Source organism: Neophocaena asiaeorientalis, unplaced genomic scaffold (genome assembly GCF_003031525.2).
Source record: "Neophocaena asiaeorientalis asiaeorientalis breed wild unplaced genomic scaffold, Neophocaena_asiaeorientalis_V1.1 scaffold100, whole genome shotgun sequence".
Classification (NCBI taxonomy): domain Eukaryota; kingdom Metazoa; phylum Chordata; class Mammalia; order Artiodactyla; family Phocoenidae; genus Neophocaena; species Neophocaena asiaeorientalis.
In genome coordinates this window covers 8,223,538-8,247,302 of record NW_020173955.1, presented here as the reverse complement: position 1 = coordinate 8,247,302, position 23,765 = coordinate 8,223,538, and the positions used below count along the sequence as shown (strand labels likewise).

The 23,765-nt window shown below is 34.2% G+C and overlaps 1 protein-coding gene and 1 long non-coding RNA gene across 3 annotated transcripts in view; one reads left to right on the top strand and one right to left on the bottom strand.

Moving 5' to 3' along the window:
- LOC112404858 (uncharacterized) overlaps positions 1-23,765 on the top strand; it is a 189,668-nt gene that overhangs the window by 17,251 nt on the left and 148,652 nt on the right. The window lies entirely within an intron of this gene.
- Positions 1-23,765, bottom strand: part of PNPT1 (polyribonucleotide nucleotidyltransferase 1) — a 38,519-nt gene that overhangs the window by 6,321 nt on the left and 8,433 nt on the right. Inside the window, exons 8-21 of the mRNA XM_024752983.1 lie at positions 22,754-22,867; positions 18,996-19,182; positions 18,065-18,116; positions 17,606-17,663; positions 15,485-15,581; positions 14,931-15,033; positions 10,596-10,666; positions 8,807-8,843; positions 6,845-6,911; positions 6,672-6,761; positions 5,430-5,483; positions 1,030-1,136; positions 506-577; positions 352-415 (exon numbers count right to left, since the gene is read on the bottom strand). Coding sequence (XP_024608751.1) covers positions 352-415; positions 506-577; positions 1,030-1,136; positions 5,430-5,483; positions 6,672-6,761; positions 6,845-6,911; positions 8,807-8,843; positions 10,596-10,666; positions 14,931-15,033; positions 15,485-15,581; positions 17,606-17,663; positions 18,065-18,116; positions 18,996-19,182; positions 22,754-22,867 — 1,173 coding nt within the window. The remainder of the gene's footprint in view (positions 1-351; positions 416-505; positions 578-1,029; positions 1,137-5,429; positions 5,484-6,671; positions 6,762-6,844; positions 6,912-8,806; positions 8,844-10,595; positions 10,667-14,930; positions 15,034-15,484; positions 15,582-17,605; positions 17,664-18,064; positions 18,117-18,995; positions 19,183-22,753; positions 22,868-23,765) is intronic.

Genomic DNA, 23,765 nt, shown 5'->3' with positions numbered 1-23,765 from the left:
TCAGATATAGCAGTATTAGTTTTATGAAGTAGGATCCAAACTCTTTAGCTTAATAATCAAAGTTCTTTACATCCTAATTACCTTAACAATTCTACTTGTATTCCCTTCTCCAATCCTATCTCGGGGAGTCCATTTGTAAAAACTGAATTTTCACTGGTTTTCCACATTGATGATTAGTCATGTACCCAGTAACTTAATACTTCTTGATCTAGGTTGTTACATTAAATTTCATTTTCTAAAGCAGTATTTTATAATAAGCCTATTTTTAATAATAAGCCTAATGGGAATTATAGTTCCCATTAACACAAAGACAATGATAAAAGGAGAATCAGGCACACTGTCTTGGCTTACCTGAGGCTTGCTGAATGGCCTCCATTACAATTTTTATTGGTATTCCAGGTAATTTAATGTCAGCCTAATATGGAAAAGCCGAAAATTTATGTAAACATTGATTTCTGACCTTATTTAAATATTTTTAAATGAAACAAAATGGGTTTTAAAATACCTGTAATGCAGTTATTCCCTTAGTAGTGCCGGCTATCTTGAAATCCATGTCACCATGGTAATCTTCAATCCCCTTAAAGAATTTAACAAATTATGATATAATTTTAAACAAAAGTGAAATTCACCCATAGTCACTGTAGAGGAATTTTTAAAAATAGCTTTATAAGTAAACCATGTCCTTTAGGATTATACACAAAAAAATACCTGTATATTAACTACTGCTTTCAATTTGTGGCTTTTTAAGTTATAAATATTTCATTAGAAAATCACTCTATTTTCAGATCATGTTCCCCCCCATAAATGCATAAGGATTAATTTATGATCATCCTAAAGTGAGCCGTTATGGACACTTATTCTGTAATATTTTTAACTCACATTCTATAAAATCCAAGGCAAATATGCAGAAGAGGAAAGTAAGAACAAGGACTTCTATTTCTCCAGCACTAGCATTCTTCTAAGCACACTATACTTGTAAAGTGTGTATAATCTTCACCATTAAATATCTGAAAATGTGAATATACTTGCCAGAATATCTGTCAGCAAACGATAATCTTCTATTTCACCCTTGTCAGGATTGTTTTTGGTGACCAATCCTATTGCCACACCTGCGACAGCAGATGAAATTGGAACTCCTATAATTGAGAAAGAGAACTTGTGTGCAGTGTGTACATCAGCCTAACATAGGTTATTCATCTTCTTTTGACATTGGGTGGTGTTCTAAATTGACAGTTACCAAAACTAAGTTAGAGTACAGGTCTTAATAAAGCATATGACTATCTCCTTTCCTCTTTAACATATAATAAAAGCTCCTTAACATAATTCTAATTTTGTTCTCAACAAAAACCTCTCTAATAATAGCAAACTTAACTCTTAAAGTAATCCGTTTCTTTGTCCTTTGCTTTTGGTGCCTTATTATTTTTTTTTTTTGAAAAGTAATCATATATTTGTTAAATGGTTCCAGCCTGAGCCCTTTAGTCCACCTTCCCATGACAGACACTATTAGATTTTTTGTATATCCTCCCAGAAAATTATACTGAGGGAGTAAAAATGTGAGTGTAATCTTTTCTTTTCTTTACCTTATTCTTTTGAATGGCTGCAGAGTACTCCCTGTATGTGTTTATAAGCTATACAATAGAAGTGGGGTTACTGAGTCAAAGGGTGTGTGAATTTACATTTGTTATAGTGTCAAACTGTCTTCCACAATGTGTAGCGTTTTATACTTTTACCAGCAGTATATGAGAGTACCTGCTATTCTATATTCTTGTTAATTTTTGTCAAATCTTTTGACCTTTGCCATCTGAATGATAAAGATGGCAGCTTATTGTTTTTAACTTGATTTCTGTTTGAGTGAAGTTGAACTTTTTTTCATGTTTTTAAACCATTTATTTCTTTTTCTGTGAACTGCCTATTCATGGCCTTCAACCATTTTTTTACGTGGTTGTTAGTCTTTTTCTTATTGATTTGTAAGAGCTCTTTTAATATGGACAGATCTTTGTTAAATATATAGAATATTATGGTAAATATAAATACGAAATGTAATGTAAAATATTATTTTCTAGTTTGTTGACTTTATTGTAATTTTTTTTTTCCTGTAGAGGATTTTATATGCAATCATGGTTCCTGGATTTTGCTTAGAAAGTTTGTTTTTTTTTTCTGGCTGTGCCCCGTGGCTTGTGGGATCTTAGCTTCCTGACCAGGGATTGAACCCCAGGCCACTGTACTGAAAGCACTGAGTCCTAACCACTGGACTTCGGGGGAATTCCCTAGAAAGGTTTTCTCTGTTCAAGATTTTCATAAAATCTTCCTTGTTTAATTAAAAAAAAAAGTTTAAAGTTTTGATCACTTGGAACTTATTTGGTGGTATAAAGGAGTGTGACAGAGACCTCATTTCATATTCTCTAAGCAATCTCACATATGCCCAGTTTTAACTGTCACCTACAACGATGACTTACAAATCTATCCCTTCTGCCTAGTTCTCTTTTCTAAACCCTGGATCTGTATAGCCCATCTGCCTATTGGACATCTCCAGCTAAATGTCCCCAACACATCTTAAATATATATATACAATTATATTCAAAATTTAATCACCCCCAATAAATCCCTTCTCTCCTGCATTCCCTGTCTTGGTTGAAAGCAATAAGACACTCATACTAGAATCAACACGTCTTTCCTCATTTCCTATACACTATCAAGTCACAAAGATCTGATTAGTTTATCCTCTAAATTAAAAAAAAAATTGTCCTAGATTCTGAAATATCCATTTCGACTCCTTTATTCCAAGTCCACATTAATTCTTGCCCTGGCAACAGTTTCCCTGTCCAGTGTTTTAGATTTTAGTAACCCCACCCGCACCCCAGCTCCTGTTCTCTCCCACCACATCCCCTAGGGCTCTCATGTAAGCTAGGAAAAACTACCCCCAAAAGAAAAAAAGCAGATTCGCATCATGCCGCTCTTCTCCATAAAATCCTTCAAATTCCCTATTACCTGCTTCCAGGAATTTTTTATTTAAGTTCTGTGGTCAAAAAAGTTTGGGAAATAGTACATATCCTGCTCCTAGAGATTCAATATTCACGTTAACATATTTAAGTTTATTTAAACCATATTAAACACACTTGCTTAACCCTGTGCAAACCTACTTTAGAACACATTTTTTTCCCATAGTATACAATAATCAACATCCTGTTGTACTCTATTTTATGGAATACTGAGTTGGGAGATACTAGCTTTAAAAGTTCAAACTCCTTAATGTCATACTGATCTTTGAAATCTGGTCCCAGTTTATTACATCATCACTTCTTTCAAATACATTTCAGGAACACACTATACTGTTTTATAACTTTGCGTATGTTGTTCCTTTCACATGAAATACGGGCCCTGCTGATAATATGCCTGGTCAACAACCACTCAACCTTTAAACCCAGATGAACTGTCGCTGTCTCTATGAAGCCAATTATGTTCAACCTAGTTCTTCATCCATATTGTACATATTTGTATTATCTCTTTGATATGTTAGTATCTTTATCTTTGTTTTTGTTCCTGTAAATTTTTTTAAAACTGGGTACCATTTGTATCCCTGGAGCATAGACAGTGTCTGATGTAGGACATGGCAAGCACTCGTGTTTGAATCAAATACCATTTGTTGGCTCTTCTCACAGAATTTGACATTTATTCTCGTCAAATTTTTTTTCTATTTGGCTCCATATTTTTTTATCTTGTCAACATTTTTTTTTAGAGATTAAAAACTGTCATTTAACATATCAGTCACATACTCCTTTTTATCAGTATCCTTTTTATTGGAAGGCCAGTGTCCTTAGTCAAGTCAATAACAAAAAACATTGAAGGGGACAGGGTTTAGGATGGAGCAGCTTCAAGTATTCTACTTGAGACCCCTCTCCAACCTACCCATCAGATTATCCAGTCCTGGCTGCTCATCCTTCAACCAGTTATAAATGGTATACTTATTACCCGTTTTCAATTTCTGCATCATTTACTGCCAAGGTCATTAACTGCCAAGGTGAACTCTAGACACACTGCACAAGCAGCACCCTCCCTCTCTACTCTAAACCTAGTAATATTTTCAAAAACAGAAAATGAGTTTACTATGGCATGACTTATTTTAAATGAGTCTCTTCTGGTTCCTTTCTTAAAATACTTATACACTGTTCTTTTACCATTTAAGAGTCTTGCCAATGGTCACTGTCAAGTTCACTGGGTTATACTTTACAGAAAATACATTTCTTATTTTTCAAAGTAAGAATTCTTTGTGTCATTGGTATACTAATCTCCATGATTTCTCCAGTACTGCCAAATTGGTTCAGTTATCTTATGATGAAGTTCTCATCATTACTTAGGATGGGTTTTTGTCTAGACCTAACGATCTGAATTCATTTAAAGCAGTTAAAGACTCTCTTATGATCTTTGATTTAATCTTTCAGTTCACCTTTTTCAGGATTTGTTCTGTGTTTTCCAATATGAGATTATAAGAGTGATGAATGCAACCTCCATGAGGACGGGAACTTTGTTTTGTTTACCACTGTGTCCCAAGAGCTTAGATCAGTGCTTGGCACAGAGGTAGCATACAATAAAGATTTGTTGAATGAATGCATGAAGGTGAAAATAGAAATGGTATTTTACCAGCTACCTTAAATATCAGATTATGTTTTCCTTCCACTGAACACAACTAGAAAAGTGCCTTTAATTGGCTTTAGCTTTTTTGCTTTGGCTTAAGTTTTAATCTTTTTAGAAATGGTATTATACATTTATACCATTCTTTCATTTCATCCTTGGTTATGTTATCCTTTCTATCCTTCTGTTTCTCTGTACTGTAAATGTATGAACTTATAGGGAACTCTTTGTGTGGCCTCTTGAGTGTCTTTAGTTTCCTTTTCTCTTCTTGAATAGCATCATTGGTGACTGGCAGATACTGTTTTCAGAGTCTCTTAACATGTTGCCTCTTTCCCTTTTGGTGTTTCAGATCCAGAGATTATACTGAATCACTTGCAGTCTTCCTTCTTATCCTGAAGTTCTGTGTACTCTTCTGTGAGTGGCATTGTTCTTTTCAGGGCTTGCATAAATCAACTGAAAGACTACATAGTTACTTTCCTTTACGGGTCCTAATACTCCTGCTTGCTAATCCAAACTTCCTTAGTGAATGGAATCAATTGTAGAGCTCTCAGAAAGCCTGCGGGGTCACCAAGTAAATAATTTCAGTGTATTGCTTTTAGCCAAGAATAAGAATTCCAGCAGATACCTGTATAGTTGAAGCTGTACTGTGTAACTATTTTCCTTCTGGCCAGGTTTGGTAATCTGTAATCTGACTTCTTCAAGTCTTACTAAAATTCAATTAAAAAAACTCCTATATTTTATACTAATCAAGTATATGTATATAAATAAGCTTTGGTAGTTTTGAGTCATAACTCTTTTACCTGCATCCATTAAAGCTAAACTTCCACCACATGCAGATGCCATAGAAGATGATCCTATACAAAGAAAGAAATAAAAATACTTGCTTTAATACTGATTTTTGTTAAATGTAGAATATTGCTACTACTGGTTATTTACAAATACTCATTTATAATTTAAATTTATAATTTAAATATTCAATATTCTTTCCTTCCTTCTTAAAGTATTTAAGGCAACCTTTCCTAAACCACAAACTGCAGAGCTGCACAGTCCAATATGATAGCCATTAGCAACATGTGGCCACTAAATTTAAATTATTTGAAATAAATTCAGTCCCTCAGCTGGACAGCACAGAGAGGGAGAATTTCTGTCACTACAGAAAGTTCTACTGGACAGCAGTGCTAGAGATTCTGATTCTAAGAAACCTACCAGAAAAAACAGCATGCCTCTTCTGTTGCTTCATCAGAAGGCAGTTAAAGATACAGGGCTGTAGCTCTCTCACTGGACCATAAGCTATAGCCTAGTCACACCCAGTAGAGAACAGAAAGTCTCTAGTTTAAATTCTGACCTTTGGTGTTTTTTTAAAAGTATCTATGAACATCTGATCTATGTCTGCTACATGTTTGAGGACCACATGCTCTTTCTGCCTTTAATGATTATATCACCTTTCCTTGATCTGTGGACTGATTTTTAATTTAAATTTGACTTTTTGGGAATTCCCTGGCATTCCAGAGATTAGGACTCTGTGCTGTCTCACTGCTAAGGGCCCGGGATCAATCCCTGGTTGGGGAACTAAAATCCCACAAGCCACACAGCCCTGCCAGAAAAAAAAAAAAAAAAAGAATTTCCTTTGAAGCAAAAAATAAATTTGACCTTTTAGCCCAGTCTCTCTCTGTGATATCTACTTATATCTGTGATATATGACAGGTATTCCCTGCTTAATGGCTCACTATATATTTTTCCCTTCCTCTCTCCAAGCTGGCCTTGCTCTCTGGCTTGTTTATAAAAATAAAACAAATAACCCAAACTGGATCTATTGTAAAAGACACATAAAGAGAAATATTTGTTTTATATTATATTGTTTTCAAAAGAGCTCATTAGTGAAGAACAGAGATTCAGATAAGTATATGATTAAACACATTTTTCTCTTGCAGTTGGTTGGGTACTGTAGTAATAAATGTAATGTAACATTATTTATGAAAAGCTAAAACTATAACAGCGAGTCTGTTCTTTTTGACTAGGAAAAATATATTTCAAAACCATACCATTTGACTCTAGTACTTCAGATGTGACTCTTATGGTGAAAGGAAAATCTTTAGGAATAACAGGATACAAAGCTCTCTCAGCAAGCGCACCTAAATCAGAATAGAAAATAATAAGCAAAAAAAATATGCTAAGTCTCTAAGAATACCATGTACATATACAGATTTGTACTTACCGTGCCCAAGTTCTCTTCTATTTACACCAGTGACTTTGCCAATTTCATTAGTTGCGTAGGGAGGAAACTTAAAAACAAAAACCACGTACAAATGACATGGAAAGATATCCCATATATATAATAAGTTACAAAACAGTAGAATCTCATTTTTGTTAATAAAAAAAAAGTACATTTATATACACACAGAAAATGTCTGGACATCTAAAACATATACCAAATTGCTCAAAGTAGCTATTTCTAGTGTTTATGTGACCTGCGGTGGGAAATGGATGGTTATGGGGATTTACACCACAAATTTCTATAATGTTTAAATTGCTAACAATAGCAAAATACTTTGCTTTTGTAATACAAGAAATGTACGTATTTTTAAAAAATGCACATTGAGGAAACAGATCTTTTTCAATAAGGGTTTTACCTTAGCCAGGGGTTGCAAACCATTTTATTTGATCAATATATCGTCTTAAAAGAATGTGAACTAGTTGCAGTCATTTAAAAAATTGAGAAATTTCCCATAAAATCTGGAATGTTTTTAAAAAGGAGAGATGGAACATGAATCTGATACAGCCTCTGGATCTAGCAGTCAATTTGCAGGAGACAGAAACAGAGAGGAACGTGCTGAACTGCACCATGAGTGCAATCAGCAGCACCCAGACTGTGGGGAGCACTACAGGTCAGATGGCTCTGCGGCCTCAACAGGGAGACTATAAAGAAAAGAATGTGATAGAGGAGAGACCTATAGATTAAAAGACACAAAGAGATACCAAATTTTAAAAAAATGGACCAGACTACACTATAGTTCCTAGGGATGTGCAATAAAAATCCAAGGAAGTGATTACTGTAAAACTTAGGAGAGTAGTTATTTTCAGGGGAAGAAGGGTATTAAGACTGGGATGAAAAACATGGAGGAGCTTCTGGGGTGACTGGCAACATTCTATACTGTGACTTGGGTGGTGGTTACAAGGGTGTCTGCCTTATAAAAACCCATTAAGTCATCCTTTGTTTTATACGGTTTTCAGTATCTGTATTTTATGATAAAAAGGTTTTTAAAAAATGGGACAATACAGCAATAACAGCCCATATCTTTCTCCTGCCCCCGCCCTCACCTCTTTCCCTAATAATCAGCTAGAGCTGCATTTTTCACAGATGCCCTTTTTTAAAGATTGCCATGTGCTCTTCAGCTCTTGACAAAGGATGTGCCTTAGCAATTACTATTCCTCTGTGGCTTCTGTAGCATGTTTATATCCAAAACAGGATATTGGGACTTAAAACCTGTGAGAATCTCCAGGTTTATGGATATTTTTTTTACATGAAATGTTCTCTATTAACTATAGCAGATTCAACAAAACTGAGATGTTGGGATTCTGGGCAATCAACAATGGCCACTCAAAAGACCTGCTATGTTACACTAGCCTCCCAGCATGTATGCTTCAACTACTAAAACTGAAGTGCTATATGGTTGTGTTGTATCTGGTCCCTTAGGATTACTTTTGAATAAAGTCAATCCCAAACTCAATTATATGTAATGATTTCATATAAAGTAGTTTAACATTAAATACCTCAGTTCTTTTACTACTAATTAAATGAGTAAAAATATGAACATTTAAATGAACTAAAGGGAGATGGTGATTTGTCAGTTGAGGTATTTGAAAAGCCCCACTTGTCTGAAACACATGTGAACAGTTACAACTCTTTCTTGACCAATACAGTACTCTCTACTATACTTTAACTTTTATGTATGACTCAGACAGAAAGCTGTTGGTTGGAAAGGTACTACCTGTCTCTCTAAATCCCTTCTGTAAGCAATAAAGTAACAGTGATAGACATATGATAAAACTAGCATAGTAAAATGTTAATGGTAGAACCTAGGTAGTAGATATACTGGTATCTACTGTAAAATTCTTTCAACTTTGCTGTATTCTGGAAATCTTTCATAATAAAATATTGGGGAAAAATTCATCTTACCTCATAGTGAAGCATGAAATTTTTATCTTTTATCCCACTGCAAACAAAAAGCATAATATTAAAAAAAAATCACACAGATACAGGTTTATTCAATAAACAACTAAAAAAGATGTAAGGGAGATTTAAGAAACAATTGGTTATTAAGGAGAGTTGGTCTGAAATTGAATACCAGAAGAATTAGAAGGATGAATGTCAGAAACAGTATTTTTTTCTGGGGCTTCTGAATGAATCCTACACAGATTTAAGAAAACAATTTTGCTTAAAATAAAGCACTTAGATATCCAGATTTGAATACTAAGACAACAGATGCATTTTAAAGCATTAATACATAGTGAGAATCCTAAATATAAACACATTACTTAAATCTCAGAGTTATGATCTTCCTCCCAGTCAAACATGTGAAATGAAGATCAGTAACTGAAATGATATAGCTGAGAGCAATCAGGAGATCTGACAAGCCAAGATTTTTTTCAGGGTTTGAAAAGAGAACTGTTATGACTGAATCTAGAATAATGGGGAGAATAAGCATGAGAAGGAACAAAATTTCTGGAAGCAGGAAACCAGATTTATTTTTAACTGAGGAAAAGACAAGCACATACAGGTTCTTGGCACAAACAGTGTCCCCTTTGAGTGGGATTACAAAAGGCACCTCTGGTACAGAGGATTTAGAAAGTCCTGGGCTAGGGCTGAATCTGCACAACCATAAATTACAGCCTTGGGGAAAGAAATTTAAAAACCAGACACCTTCAGAAGACTAAAGGAATCATAGTTTAGGGGCTAGAGAGGAGGCGAGGGATCATTAGCCCAGTACCTGCACTTTATAAGATGAGGAAACCAAAGACCAGCGTGGTTCAGTGATGTGTATGCCCTTATAGACTTAGGACTAGAACACAGAGAGGTATGCTGGCCAAACCCAGTGCACACTCTTATGAAGCTGTGTTGCCTCCTAGAAGGAGTCAAAATGAAGAAGGATAGGGCAACCACGTTTTGGTCTAGATGGGAACTTAAAACACAAAAGTTTAAGAGCTCCCCCACCACAAAGAATTATGATTATGATGAACATACAAGTCTTATACATACAGCTGTTATTTTTATTAGGTACATGAAAAACAATTAGTGATGCTATCCTGAAGATACTGGGGATTATCGTCATCAGTTGGGCAGAAGGAAGAGGGAGGCAGAGTCCTTTGGTCTTCTGAGACCCTTAATAAAGGAAAGGGAAGCAACCCTGTTAGGCACTGAGGAAGATCTGTGGCTGTGAGTTCCAGAACTCTGATGCATAAATGCTGGTGGGGACTGTAATATAGATTCTCATCATTTAAAATTGATCAACGTGATTTTACTGCTGACTTTTTAGGAACAGTGGAGGAAAACCAAGTATTTTTTTTTTTTTAACACAAATTCAAATGTGCTTTGGGATTAGATAAGGTTTTTTCTTTTAACAACTTCCAGATTCTTTTTGGGAAATGGGATTCTTGCTTATTATTTATTTGCTCTGTTGTTTACAATATTCAACAGAAAAACCTATCCATTCAAGATTACCCAGGAAATCTGTCCAGAGGAATGGTTTTAGAGATAATAAACTAAATGTACCCATATTAAAAAGAATTAAATGCTTTACCAAAACTTGTTCTAACAAATGAGTTAGGAGACAAATACAGCACAAAAAACCCCTTGAAATCACTATTATGTAAATAGAAAAATGAAGTACAGAGATACAGGTTTTAAGAATAATAATATACCACATGAATTATATATTGTAACATCATAACCCAAAAACATAACTTACTTTATAGCTGTTATAATTCGGTCTGATTTAATGCTGGATTCTAATGAATCAAATGTAACAGTACATAGCACCTAAAAAAGAAGAAATAAAATTCCTCAGGCTTACAACTACTGAGCCTGCGCGTCTGGAGCCTGTGCTCCGCAACAAGAGAGGCTATGATAGTGAGAGGCCTGCGCACTGCGATCAAGAGTGGCCCCCGCTTGCCACAACTAGTGAAAGCCCTCGCACAGAAACAAAGACCCAACACAGCAAAAATAAATAAACTCCTACCCCCAACATCTTCTTTAAAAAAAAACCAAAAATTCCTCAGGCTTTAATTTACTAACAACGAAGATGAAAACTAAAAACATTTGAAGAACCCACTTAGCTTTTAAAGAAATAAGTACATTCTATTCAAAGCTTGCCAAAGTACAGTAAACATTTATTCATTCCATAAACATTAGAAATTATATTACTTACACATTATAAATATTATGTGTAAATCTCAATAATCCAGAAGTCTAATATCACATAGACTACATATGTAAAGCACTAGGGAGTGCTGGGGGAGGAGGACAGGAAGAGGAATATTTTAAAACCTGACCCTAAAGGAATCCTCAATAAAGGTTCAGCCAATAAAACTAACTGCTTAAAATTGGGGGAAAAAAAAGTAAGGTTAATCTAAGAAGACTGTAGGGACATAACATAATCCAGAGACTCTACAATGTATCATTCACAACATCCAGGATACAACCTACAAGAAAAAAAACAACAACAGGAAATGGGGCCCATTCTCAAGAGAAAAGAAAATGAATAGAGACTGACCCTGAGCTGATTCAATGTTGGATTAACAGACAAGGATTTTCAATAGCTATCATAATTATATTCAAAGACATAAAAAAGAACCAATAGAAATTCTAGAACTGAAAAATAAATCATAATGGAAAGAAGATGGCAAGAGTCAGTGAACATGAAGATGGATTAGAAGAAACTGCCCACTCTACAGAACGAGGGAGGGAAAAAAGAACATAGCCTCCAGGACTTGTGGGACAATATCAAAAGGACTAAATATATGTACTTGCAACCCCAGAATGAGAGAAAAGAGAGAATAAGATAGAAAAAAAAATTGAAGAAATTACAGCTGAAATTTCTCAAGTTTGATGAAAGATACAAATTTATAGGTTTAAAGCTCAAGAAACTCTTAGTAGGACAAATAAAAGAAAACCACACTTTTCATAGTCATAATGCTGAAACCAAAGACAGAAAATCTTGAAAGCACCCAGTTGAAAACAAAAAATACCATACAGGGAACAATGATCTGAATGAGCCCTGATTTCTCATCAGAAAAAAAATGGAGAACAAAAAACTGTAGACCATTTCTTTAAGTTCTGAAAGAAGAAAGCATCAACCCAGAATCTATATTCTGGCAAAAGATTCTTTGTAAAAAGATAAAGACATTTTCAGATAAATGAAAAATAAGAATTTGTTATCAGAACATCCATAGGACAATACTAAATGAAGTCCTGTCAGATTGAAGCAAAATAATACTAAATGGAAACTTAGATATTCAGGAAGAAATAAAAAAGCATCAGAAATGGTAAATATGTGGGTCAATATAAAAGACTATCTTTTCCCTCTTCTTTAAGTATGTAACTGTTTAAAATAAAAGTTATAATGTTGCCTTGTGGAGTTACAACACATGTAGATGTAACTCATAAGACAACTACAGTATAAAGGATGGAAGGAGGGTCAAATGGACCTAAGTGGTTGCAAACTTTACTCATTTTGTGTGAAGTGAAAAAAATTAACTGTAAACAGACTGTGAAAAGAATGTATACTGTATTCTCTGTAGTAACCAGTGTAAAATAACACAGAGGTATAGCTAAAAAGCAAACAAATTCAAATGGAGATCTAAAAAATATTCAATTAATCTAAAAAGGCAGAAAGAATAGAAAAACAAAACACAGAGGGGCTAAACAAAAATAATAAAATGACAGACTAAACTCAAAAAATTAAATTGAGCATTAATGGACTAAACACTCTAGTTAAAAGACATTGTCAGAAGGGCTAACAAGTATACAAAATTTAATAGTTATTTTTTAAAATTTTTATTAAAAGCCATAAAAGAAAACCCAAATCAAAGGAGCAGTAGACTATATTTATTGTAAAGACTGTGATTGAAATTGTAAAAATATCATGTTTTACTCATTCTGTAAATTTAGTGCAAAACCAATCTAAATCGTATTGGATAGAAAGATTTTTTTCAGAACTTGATGTGATACTAAATTTTAAATGAAAGAACAAATGTAACAGAAGAGCTAAGACAATTTGGGGTGGGAAGAGAAGGAAGAATAAAAAGGGATTTGCCCCTCAGATTTTAAAATATATCCCAAAACTATAATAATTAAAACAGTCTGACACTGGCCCAGGTTAACTCACAGAACAATGGAAGAGAGTATAGTTCAAACATGTACTTATAAACTTTGAATATGATAAGGTAACATTACAAATCAATGGGAAAAAAATGAACTTTTAGTAAACAGTGTTGCAAAATTGGCTCGCTCTGGAGAGTTCTACTTAATACCTTGTATAGGAATAAACTCCAAGATAGATTAATAGTCTAAATTTAATAGCTAAAACTAGAAAGTTAATAGAAGCAGTAGGTGCATAATTTTGTGACTTTGGGGTAAGGGAGGATTTCTTTAAGAAGACCTCAAAAGTAAAGATTTTGGGTTCACTGTAGACATATACAGGCATACCTCATTTTACTGCACTTCACTTTATTGTGTTTAACTTTTTAATTATTTGCAGATAATGCCTTTTTTACAAATTGAAGGTTTGTGGCAACCTTGTGTCAAGCAGGTCTATCAGCACCGTTTTTCCAACAGCATTTGCTCATTTTGTGTCTTTGTGTCACATCGTGATAATTCTCGAAATTTTCAAAACCTCACCAGCAAAAAGATTATGACTTGCTGAAGGTTCAGATGATGGTTAGCATTTTTTAGCAATAAAGTATTTTTAAATTAAGGTTTGTCCATTGTTTTCTTAGATGTAATGTTATTGCCCACTTAATAGACTACAGTATAGTATAAAACATAAATTTTATACGCACTGGGAAATCAAAAAATTTGTGTGATTTGCTTTATTGTGATATTCACTTTATTGCAGTGGTTTGGAACTGAACTTGTAGTCTCTCCAAGGTATGCTTATAGTAGGCTACCACAGCAAAGTTAAAAGACATATGGCAAAGAGGGAGATGATACATACAAATTATGTTTACTGAAAAGGATTAATATTTAAAACACATAAGAACTCAGTGAAAAACTGCAGGAAGGGCTTCCCTGGTGGCGCAGTGGTTGAGAGTCTGCCTGCCGATGCAGGGGACACGGGTTCGTGCCCCAGTCCGGGAAGATCCCACATGCCGCGGAGCAGCTGGGCCCGTGAGCCATGGCCACTGAGCCTGCGCGTCCGGAGCCTGTGCTCCGCAACGGGAGAGGCCACAACAGTGAGAGGCCCACGTACAGGATAAAAAAAAACAAAAAAAAAAAACCAGCAGGAAAAAGACAGTAAACCATATTAAAAAAAGAAAAAAAAAATTGGTCAAAGGATATGAGCAGATAATTCACAAAAGAGCAAACCTTAACTAGGGCTACCACTCTGCTCAACTCTAGGGACACTATCTTTGTGAAAAGAGTGCCCTGGAGGTATGCAGCCCCCCAGGGTATGGTTTATACAGTTATCATGTTAATTGGCTAGAGATGTTCATTCCCCATCAGGAAACACAAATGAAAGCAATGACACACCACTTTGTACCCATTAGATGGGCAAACTTAGTGATTAACATAATTAAAATAAAGCATAATACCATACATGAAACAATGCATACACATATATGTTAAATATAAGGGAATAGGTAAAGGAAAAGAATAGGACTAAGGTTCAGGCTAAATGGAGAAAAAAAGTGAGGGCCTGGGCATAGACCAACAATGCCAATATGTCATAAACTGAGGAGTATGAGTGACTTAATTTTGTGTACTTAAGATTAAAAGAAAAATGTAATAAAAATACCTGATAATTCTAGAAAATGCAAACTAATTTACAGGGACAAAAGCACATCAGTAGTTGCCTAAGGAAAGGGAGGGGAGCAGGAAGAAGAGACTATAGAGAGGCATGAGGAAACTCTAGGGGACGACTGATATGTTCATTATCTTGACTGTTAAACATTTTTTAAAAATCAAAGTACTCTGAATAGATAATATATTCCATATGCTCAAAAAACCTACATAATGTACTTCTATTAGAACTAATTAAGCAATCCTGTATTGGCAAATAATAGTAGCTTTTTACATATATTACCTGTGTTTGTCCCCTTTGAAATAATGATGATCCATGAAGAATTTTAAACATATCTACCTCACAACTTATATTCCTAAGTGAAGTCAAATCTCGACCATCACACCTACAGTAATAAAGGAAATAATTAAGAAAAGCGGTGTTGGAAGTCAGAAAAATCACACATTATCTTTTGAATCCTACCAGGAAGTTCTCAACTTGAACTGCATGTCATAACTGCCTGTAGAACTTTAAAAAAATAATATAGATACCTGGGCCCCATCTTAAGTCCCACTGAATCAGAATTTCAAGGGTTGTGACCCATACACTTATATTGTTAAAAAGCTCTGCAGGTAATTCTAACATGCAGTCACAGCTGTGAAGCAATGCTCTATACGAGGCCCACAGAGAGATGAACACATCTACCCAATGCACACACTCTTCAACAGGTATCCATTTATAAAATAAACATTATATAATTCTTTCCTGTTACTTGAAAAAAAAAGTCTCTTGCTTTGAGCAGGTTGCCACTTTTGAGGAAACCTGCCTTCAATTCCATCAAAAAAGGATATATTTACCTTTTGTATTCATTCAAAATAATACTTCTAAAAACATCCTTTGCAGCAACATTGAAGGATTCTATTATTTCATAGGAATCAACTTCTGGAAATTTTTCTATAGAAGAAAAGACAAACCAAAACAAATATTTTCTCTTTCTGGAAGATAAGATTTCTCTTAAGTTCACAGTATCAAATAAATTAACTATGGAAGTAAGCCAAGGGAGTTGACTGTGAACATTTAGTCCTCAAAGTAGATAAATTAAGTGTTTTTAAGTAGGAGAGACACAAGTATTATACCTCAAATGCACTGTTAATGGGAACTTAGTTTGCTTTCTACCAGAATAATAGTGCTTTGAAATCAGCTTTCTATTACATTGTTATCTGACAAATCTAGCCCACCATATCATGAGAAGGTTTAAGTGATATTTCTAAGAGTAGCCTCCTTAACTGTTTTGCCTTAGGATCTTTTTATCTTGGTCCACAAATAGAGGAATAATTTTTTTTTATATTTTACAAATCCCTACCGACTAGTTTTTAGTTAACATTTATCAAGTTCTTTCATAACCCAGGTAATTTACATGTTTTTTTAAATGCCTTTAATCTTTATAGGAATTTATGAAGTAAATTCTATTACTATTATCCCCATTCTACAGAAGAAAAAAACAGGCCTAAAGAGGAGGAGTAAATTGCCTGAGATCACTCAGGTAGTAACTGACAGCTGTAACCTGAATACAGATTTGTCCGCCTAGGCTTATGCTTTTAAATGTTCAGCTACTTTATCTTACCAATTGATTTATGCCAAGTTTTAAGCACTGTTCTCTTAAGCAATTGGTTTATTAAATATAACTTTAAAGTAACCAGAACACAAGAAGTGGCCACAGAGAGATATATTAAGAATTGTGTCTTTATCAGGCAAGAATAATTTTAAATATTATATTTTAATATGAATTTTTATGCTTTAACTGAGTTGTACTTGGAGACGAAAATAATTAGTAACAAAACATTTAAAATATCTTATGAACCCAGAGGGTCATGAAGGTATTCTATTATGTATTAAGACAAACACAAAATCACTTTTCTTTTTAAATAAGGCAACAGGTGTTATACAGCTCCTCTCTTTTTTTTTTTTTATGATTAGCTCTTTTATTGTAAATTGTTTAAGAAATTATTTCCCAGGTCAAAGTTATAAAGATATTAACCTGTATTTTGTACTAAATGCTTCAAAGTTTTTTTTTTCAAAGTTTTTTTTTTTAATTCAAACAAAGTCACAAAAATTATAATCATCGTCATCAGTTCACTCAGTCCCATGTAATTTTTTTTTCATCTTGATCTTTTGTTAGCACTTTTATGAATTCATCAGTTTTCCATTAAAGTTCTGAAAATGCTTATTCATTCAGTCCAACAACTTCTAATTCTTAATAGGATGAAATATAGTGAGAAAAGACCAAACTTTTTCAATGGCAATTATAGGTAATGGCCTTAATATCAAGGCTAGCAGCAGAATTTTTGTCTTAAAATAAGATACTCAGGTGAGAGAATATTTGTCTGTTAGCAGAAAAATTAACGAGAACTATATGTCATGCCTGGTACACATTCAGTTTGTGATTGATATTAAAACAATCAAATCCTTTGTTTAATAATTTTTAGAGAGCAAGATTCTCTAAAATCTAAATTTTACAATTCCACATGTTAATAATAACAACATCAGTTAACACTTACTGAACACTTGCTATGTGCCAGGCGCAGATGTAAATGACTTATTCATTCAATCCCCACAAACCATGTATTATTAGTATTGCAGTTTTACAAATTAAGAACAAGAATTTTAAAGAATATCTTTTAGATTTTCATGACAGGATACAACGATACCCATTTTGGAGTATGAGAGTTTGATCCAGAAAAGGTCAGGAATACCTCACATTCAGCATTTATTGGTGCCCACTCTGTCAGGTGCAGTTCTTACCCATTTATAGAGGTCAATTTAACAGTAACCTTGGGATGTATCATTATTTTAAGTTTACCAAAGATAAAACTAAGGAGTAATGAGAATAACCAATTTGTTCAAGGTCTCACAACTGAAACTTTAAAATCTATTATTTCCTTTAAATATTTTTGAAACTAAAAAAAAAAAAAAATTACCTTTTAGTTGTTCCTCTGTATCTAATCTAATCTTGTTAACAGCTTCATCTCTGGAAATCTAAAAGAAAGTTGAGGTTCAGTTATTATATTTAACATTTCTATTTTTTAAATTATTATACAATTAACACATTGTAATAGTAATCAGATTTCTCTCTCATGGTAACATTCTTTAAAATATTGAAACTGGTTATTGATTTGTAGGGAATATTACCTGTTTAATTCATTTAAATATATTTCCACACTTCCCTAAAAGTTTTCCCTAAAACTTCCTTCCCAACAAAAGGAGAATGGAGAAGCAAACAGCTAGGCTTTTATTTAGCTTTCTGTTTAGAGATTTTTCATAAAAATAGGACAAATATTCATAAACAAAACTGTGTAAGCTATGACAAAAAAGAATTCCCAGAACAATTATATAAACAAAATTCAGGTATACCTACTTTATCATTCAGGTATACCTACTTTATCATGTTCATGATCTGTAAAAACTGCGTAGAGTTTTTCCATGGCGAGTCTATTTTAAGCACAAAATAAATGTCAGCATATTTGGAAACACTAGGCAGTGTCTATTATAAACAAAACTGAAATATTTAATAATAAGCTAAAATATTTAACATTTCATAAAGAATTAAAAATATGTATTTATTGCTCTATAACACTGCTAATCTGTTTACTATTTATAATATGATACAAAACACAAATTTCTTTCTCCTCACATCTTAAGGGAATCACACACATGCCCCCCCTTCTTCATTGTTCAATTAATTTCACCTTAGATTTTTCTCTTTCTCTCTGCTCAGTCTCTCTCATATGACCAGTTGTTTTTTCCTGTTCTACGTGTTTTGGCTGTTATTGCAGGCAACGCTTTTGTTGGGGACAGTGTATATAACTCTTTAATCTCTGAGTAATGGCTGTGAGACTCATACTAATGGAAATATTAACTTTTTCAATTTATTTCAAGTAAAGTGAAATAATTTTCTGGTCATTCATTCATAATTTACTGAGTGCTTATGTGCAGGCACTATTATAAGGACTGGGCATATAGTGGTGATTGTATTTCTTTTCAAGAACCTCAATAGTTTCCTTAGATATTCAAATATCTTATGCTTTATATACTCTTTTTCCTTGACACAGAGAGATATGAGGATGATCTGAATCTTCACCAGTAAACTCACTCTCCCCTTTCCTTTGAGAGTCAAACTTAGGCCCTTCAAGAGGGATGTGGGTTTATCCTTTTTAAAGCATTAGACTGGTGTTTATGGCAATGACTCTTAAAATAGAAGGGTGCTATTTAAGAAGTAATGCATGGACAATGCTTCCGTGAGAAGTTTTTTCTGAGAGGAAATTAAATCTGGTGACACTTTCATATTTTCTTTTGTACAGATGTTCTTACTTATGAGCGTGTTTCACAATCTCTGGCAAAGGAACGAATAACTTCTGAGGTGTCCTCTTGGTAACACCAATTTCTTTTACCAACTGCTGGATGCCCTGAATTATTTGTTGTGTATATTTTACTCCCACTTTGATAGCATGGCAAAAGTCCTGCTGTAAAATATTCTCTGCAGAGGCTTCCAACATGACTAAAAAAAAAAAGAAAGAACAAAAAGGACTACCATTGAAACTTTTACCAATATAGCATTTTCAAATACCATGACATGACATAAATACTACAGATGAATTTTATTAATCCTTTTTGATTTCTTTCCTCAGAATCAACATAATTCCAAAATATAAACAGTAGTAAATGAATAAAGAAACCTTGATATTTGAAGTTAGGTTTATATTCTTCATAAATTTAATGAGAGATTTCTCATAAAAAATGAAATGGAAAATAAACTACGCACACAATTTTTTTATAACAGCTTTATAAGATGTAATTCAAATACCATAAAATTCCATCTTTTAAATGTGTACAATTGCATCTTTTTTTAAAATGTATTTTAAATGAAATTTTATAATATCAGCACAATAGGTGGCCAATAAATGTTTCCTGTTTAACAATATTTGATGTGACTTCCCACTTAATTTGGTCATTGTCACATTGTCTAATTCTTGCACAGGTAGGGAAATCTTTGTAGTGATACTGTTTCAAGTAAGCCAACTAGAGAACCCTAGCTACTACCATAAAAAGGTTGTTTTTATAGTTCTGTAACAGTAAAACTCCTGTGTAAAGCAGGGAATCTCCAAAGTAAGGCTTCTAGCATGGTACCTAGCTAAAATCTACTATTCAGCTTTGGCTTTGGTTTCTACAAGGCTGAATAGACTCCTGCCAACTTGTGTGCCACTTCTGGCATTCCTCAACTTGTCCAAAGTCAAAGATCATGTAATACATAGTCACCATCATAACTAATATGTTTAACCACATAATGTTGTCATTAAGATTTATTATTGCCTAAAAAGTCACTTCTAAGGCTTCTAGGCATAATGGAGAATGAAAAAAAATCTACTTATATGCTTCATATGTTGGAATTCCATCAGTCAATTGAAGCAGACCTGTGAAAGTGTAACAAAAGATATAACACTTGTGTCATTGGTGTCCTGGAAAGAGAGGAGAAAGATGGCAGGGCTGAAAAGTACTGGGAAAAAAAAATAGCTGAAACTCCCCAAATTTGGCGGAGACATAAACCTGCATATTCAAGAAGCTGAATAAACCCTACATAGGATGACCCAAAGAAAGACACATCATAATTAATATTACTCAGCCTTTGTTTTCACCAATTAAATTTCAAAGCAATTCATTTTTCTTTTTTCTTATTGTTTTATTTTTTGGCTGCATTGGGTCTTCCTTGCTGTGCATGGGTTTTTCTCTAGTTGCAGCGAGAGGGGGCTACTCTTCGTTGTGGTACATGGGCCTCTCATTGCGGTGGCTTCTCTTGTTGCGGAGCATGGGCTCTAGGCATGCGGGCTTCAGTAGTTGTGGCTAGCGAGGTCTAGAGCACAGGCTCAGTAATTGTGGCGCATGGGCTTAGCTGCTCTGTGGCATGTGGGAACTTCCGGGACCAGGTCTCAAACCCATGTCCCCTGCATCGGCAGGCGGACTCTCAACCACTGTGCCACCAGGGAAGCCCTAAATATTTTAATAATGAAATGGTAGCAATTATTTTTTTGTATTTTTGTATCCCAGAAATTCCATGATGATGATATTTGACTTGGACCCAATATTAACTTTAACTCATGAACATGGGGTCAAATGTATATTTGGTATACCTTGACAAAAGTACAGAGTACTGGCTGAAAATAGTGATGCCGAAGTCATAAAATGGATGCTGGTAACTTCTGAAACCAGTCTCCTTACAGGTTGGTTCTGAATCACGTTCAGCCTCCTTATAATTACTCAAGACTACCCTGTGATGGTTTAAGCAGTTTCTGGTTTCATTCTTCCATCTAGAGAGGAACGGTTGAGAACAGCCAGCTGGAAGGCTGTCTATCAGGTTTCTGTGGCATGCCACAGATACAGTAAAGATCCTTAGTTCATTCCTCCAATATCTATTTAAAATTAGAGGGGTTCAAATTCTAAGGCAGATAGAAGCTATATGACCATTTAGAAGCAAGTTTATTTTGTGTCTTAATGGTAATAGCAGGTATTGACTGTTTGCTTACTAGGTACTAGGTACTATGCTGGGTACTTTACAAACCTTGATTCTAATCATAAAGGCCCTATAAAGAAGCCAAATCGATTTACTAATTGGAATTAAATGAACATTGTAACTTTCAGTAAAAAAAATTTCAGATGGAGACCAAGTGAACTTCAAATAGTAAACCAATACTCTGCTCAAGGCCCTTTCTGAGATGCTCAAATATGATGTAGGGGTCATTCGTTATTCAGAGCCTCCCCATATCTTTGGAATCCTCTGTATATTTCAATAGTTCCCCACCTTCTCAAGGTAGAATCCAAAAACCATTTCCTTGCCTCCCTTGTAGTCATGAATGCAGATGTGTCACACTTCTGTCCAATAAGATGTAAGTGGAAACTGCTATGTGGGGACTTCTGGGAAAGTTCTTTAAAAGGGAGGCTGACTTACTCAGAGGACACACTCCTTTTTCTATTTCCCTTTTTCTTTTTTCTTCCTCCTGCCTGTAAGTTAGAAAAGTTGGCCAGAGCTCTGGTAGCCTGTTCATAAGTATGAAGATGTGGGCCACACCCTGAGGATAGCAGAGTAGAAAGCTAAAAAGAATCTAGATTTCTTAAGACATTATGGAGCTGCTGTAACTGTCCTGGACTTATTACCTCTGAATTTTTGTTACTTGGGAGAAAAATAAGTTCCTATCTTGTTTAAGCCTTGTTATTTAGTTTAACCACACAATCCCTAACTAACATGTAGACAATACACAACTCCTGTTTCATGTGTTTTGTCTATCATATATATTGATAATACCTAATTCTAACTTATTACTAACACTCCAAAAGAAGAAGCTGGAAATGAGGTGTTTCACACATTAATTGTACAGAAAAAGAACTAAAAGTTTAATAGTTTACGTTTCATCAAAATGTTCCCACAGAAGATCCATTGTCAAAAAGTTCCAGACATCACATGTCACATAGCAGAATAAACTGCTAAGACACCTTAATTAATTTGTCCATGGTTAACTGTGGCAGATGCTGGGTTTCAAACCAAGGTCATTTGGACTGTTAAAGCCCATTCTTCTTCAACAGAACCAGCCCCTGATTTTCATTCATGCAATTATGACATTTTAGTTAGAAGGAGTGAAGGTGGCCCACGGTCAGAGCATTTCTTCTACTTTATTACTAGTTTTCCACCTACTGGAAATATGATACCTCTTTCTCAGAGGACAATAAACAGACTTAGAATGACTGCATTAGCCAAATTAACATATTTAAATGAATGAAACAATTAATTTACTACCATAGTTGGAACTTCAAATTTTAGACTAGCTTATCTGTCTAAAAATAATTACTAGAATTACCTTGATAATGACTTTTGTATATTTCAATTAGAGTGGTATAACAGTCTATAATTTTAGGTATTATCTGATATGAAGCAAGAGCGCTACCAAAATAGGGCAGCAATAAAACAAAAATCTTTATGGCTAATTAACAAAGCACACATACAAAAAAAGTTTAAATGCATATTTAAGAAGCCAGAACTTTTAAGTAAAATCCAGAATAAATCTACCACTTAAACTACTTACCAATCTGACTTTTAGGTGCTCCAGTAACCACTAAATTTAAAGTACTGGAAGACATTTCTTTTCGTGTTGGGTTAACAACACATTCTCCATCAATCATTCCTATTCGTACTGCCCCTAAAACATATTAAAATATTGGCAACTGTTTAATAAAAACTCAGTTTTCAAGACATCCTAGTGACAGCTTCAATCCCTATCTTCAATTGTGACCACAGTAAAATCCATATTTCTATCATGGTATTTAAGGCCCACAGATTATACTACCTCACCCTACCTCTGGCCTTACTCAGTTGCTCAAGTACACCATTTCTTCTACATCTCTGTGATTATGCTCATGTTCTTCTCCTGGTCTAGAATGTACTTTCTTTAAGACAAGTGCTTACAATCTGATCCTACTAAGGTTCAGCTTAAATGTCAATAACTCTGAGGAGCTCTCCTTGACAGCCTGACCTCACAAGACTAAACCCACCCTTCTCTATCATTTTCTTAGCACTCTGACTATACTTTTATAATATTGTTTATAAATATCAATAATTATTTGTCTATTTCACTTATGCTGAAACCAAGAACTGTCTCATTCATCTTGTACTGCTGATGCCTAGTCTGCCTTAGTTCCTTTGGTGCTTAGCTCAGTATCTGGCATTTAGGACAGTCAATAATTATTTACTTGATGAATCATTTGTATATTGCATGATTACAACTTATAAGAGCTGTAAATTACAAACATGTTTGTATTATCCTGAAAGAGTATGTACTCTGACAATTTCCCAGTTCAAAATAAGAGAAAGTCCTCTAACAGAAGAGGCAACAAAGAAGTCACAGTATCTAAAAACAAAATAATCTTTAACACCATAACATACTGCTATAAGAAACAAAACCCAAAGCAAAGATAAAAATATCTCAAAATGCTGAAAGGACTCTTCTTAGAATGTCATTTAATTCAACTCCCTAAGAAATAATAATTCAGAGCCAATAAATTTATGCCCTTGCTATAGCATGCTTACTCTTATTTCTT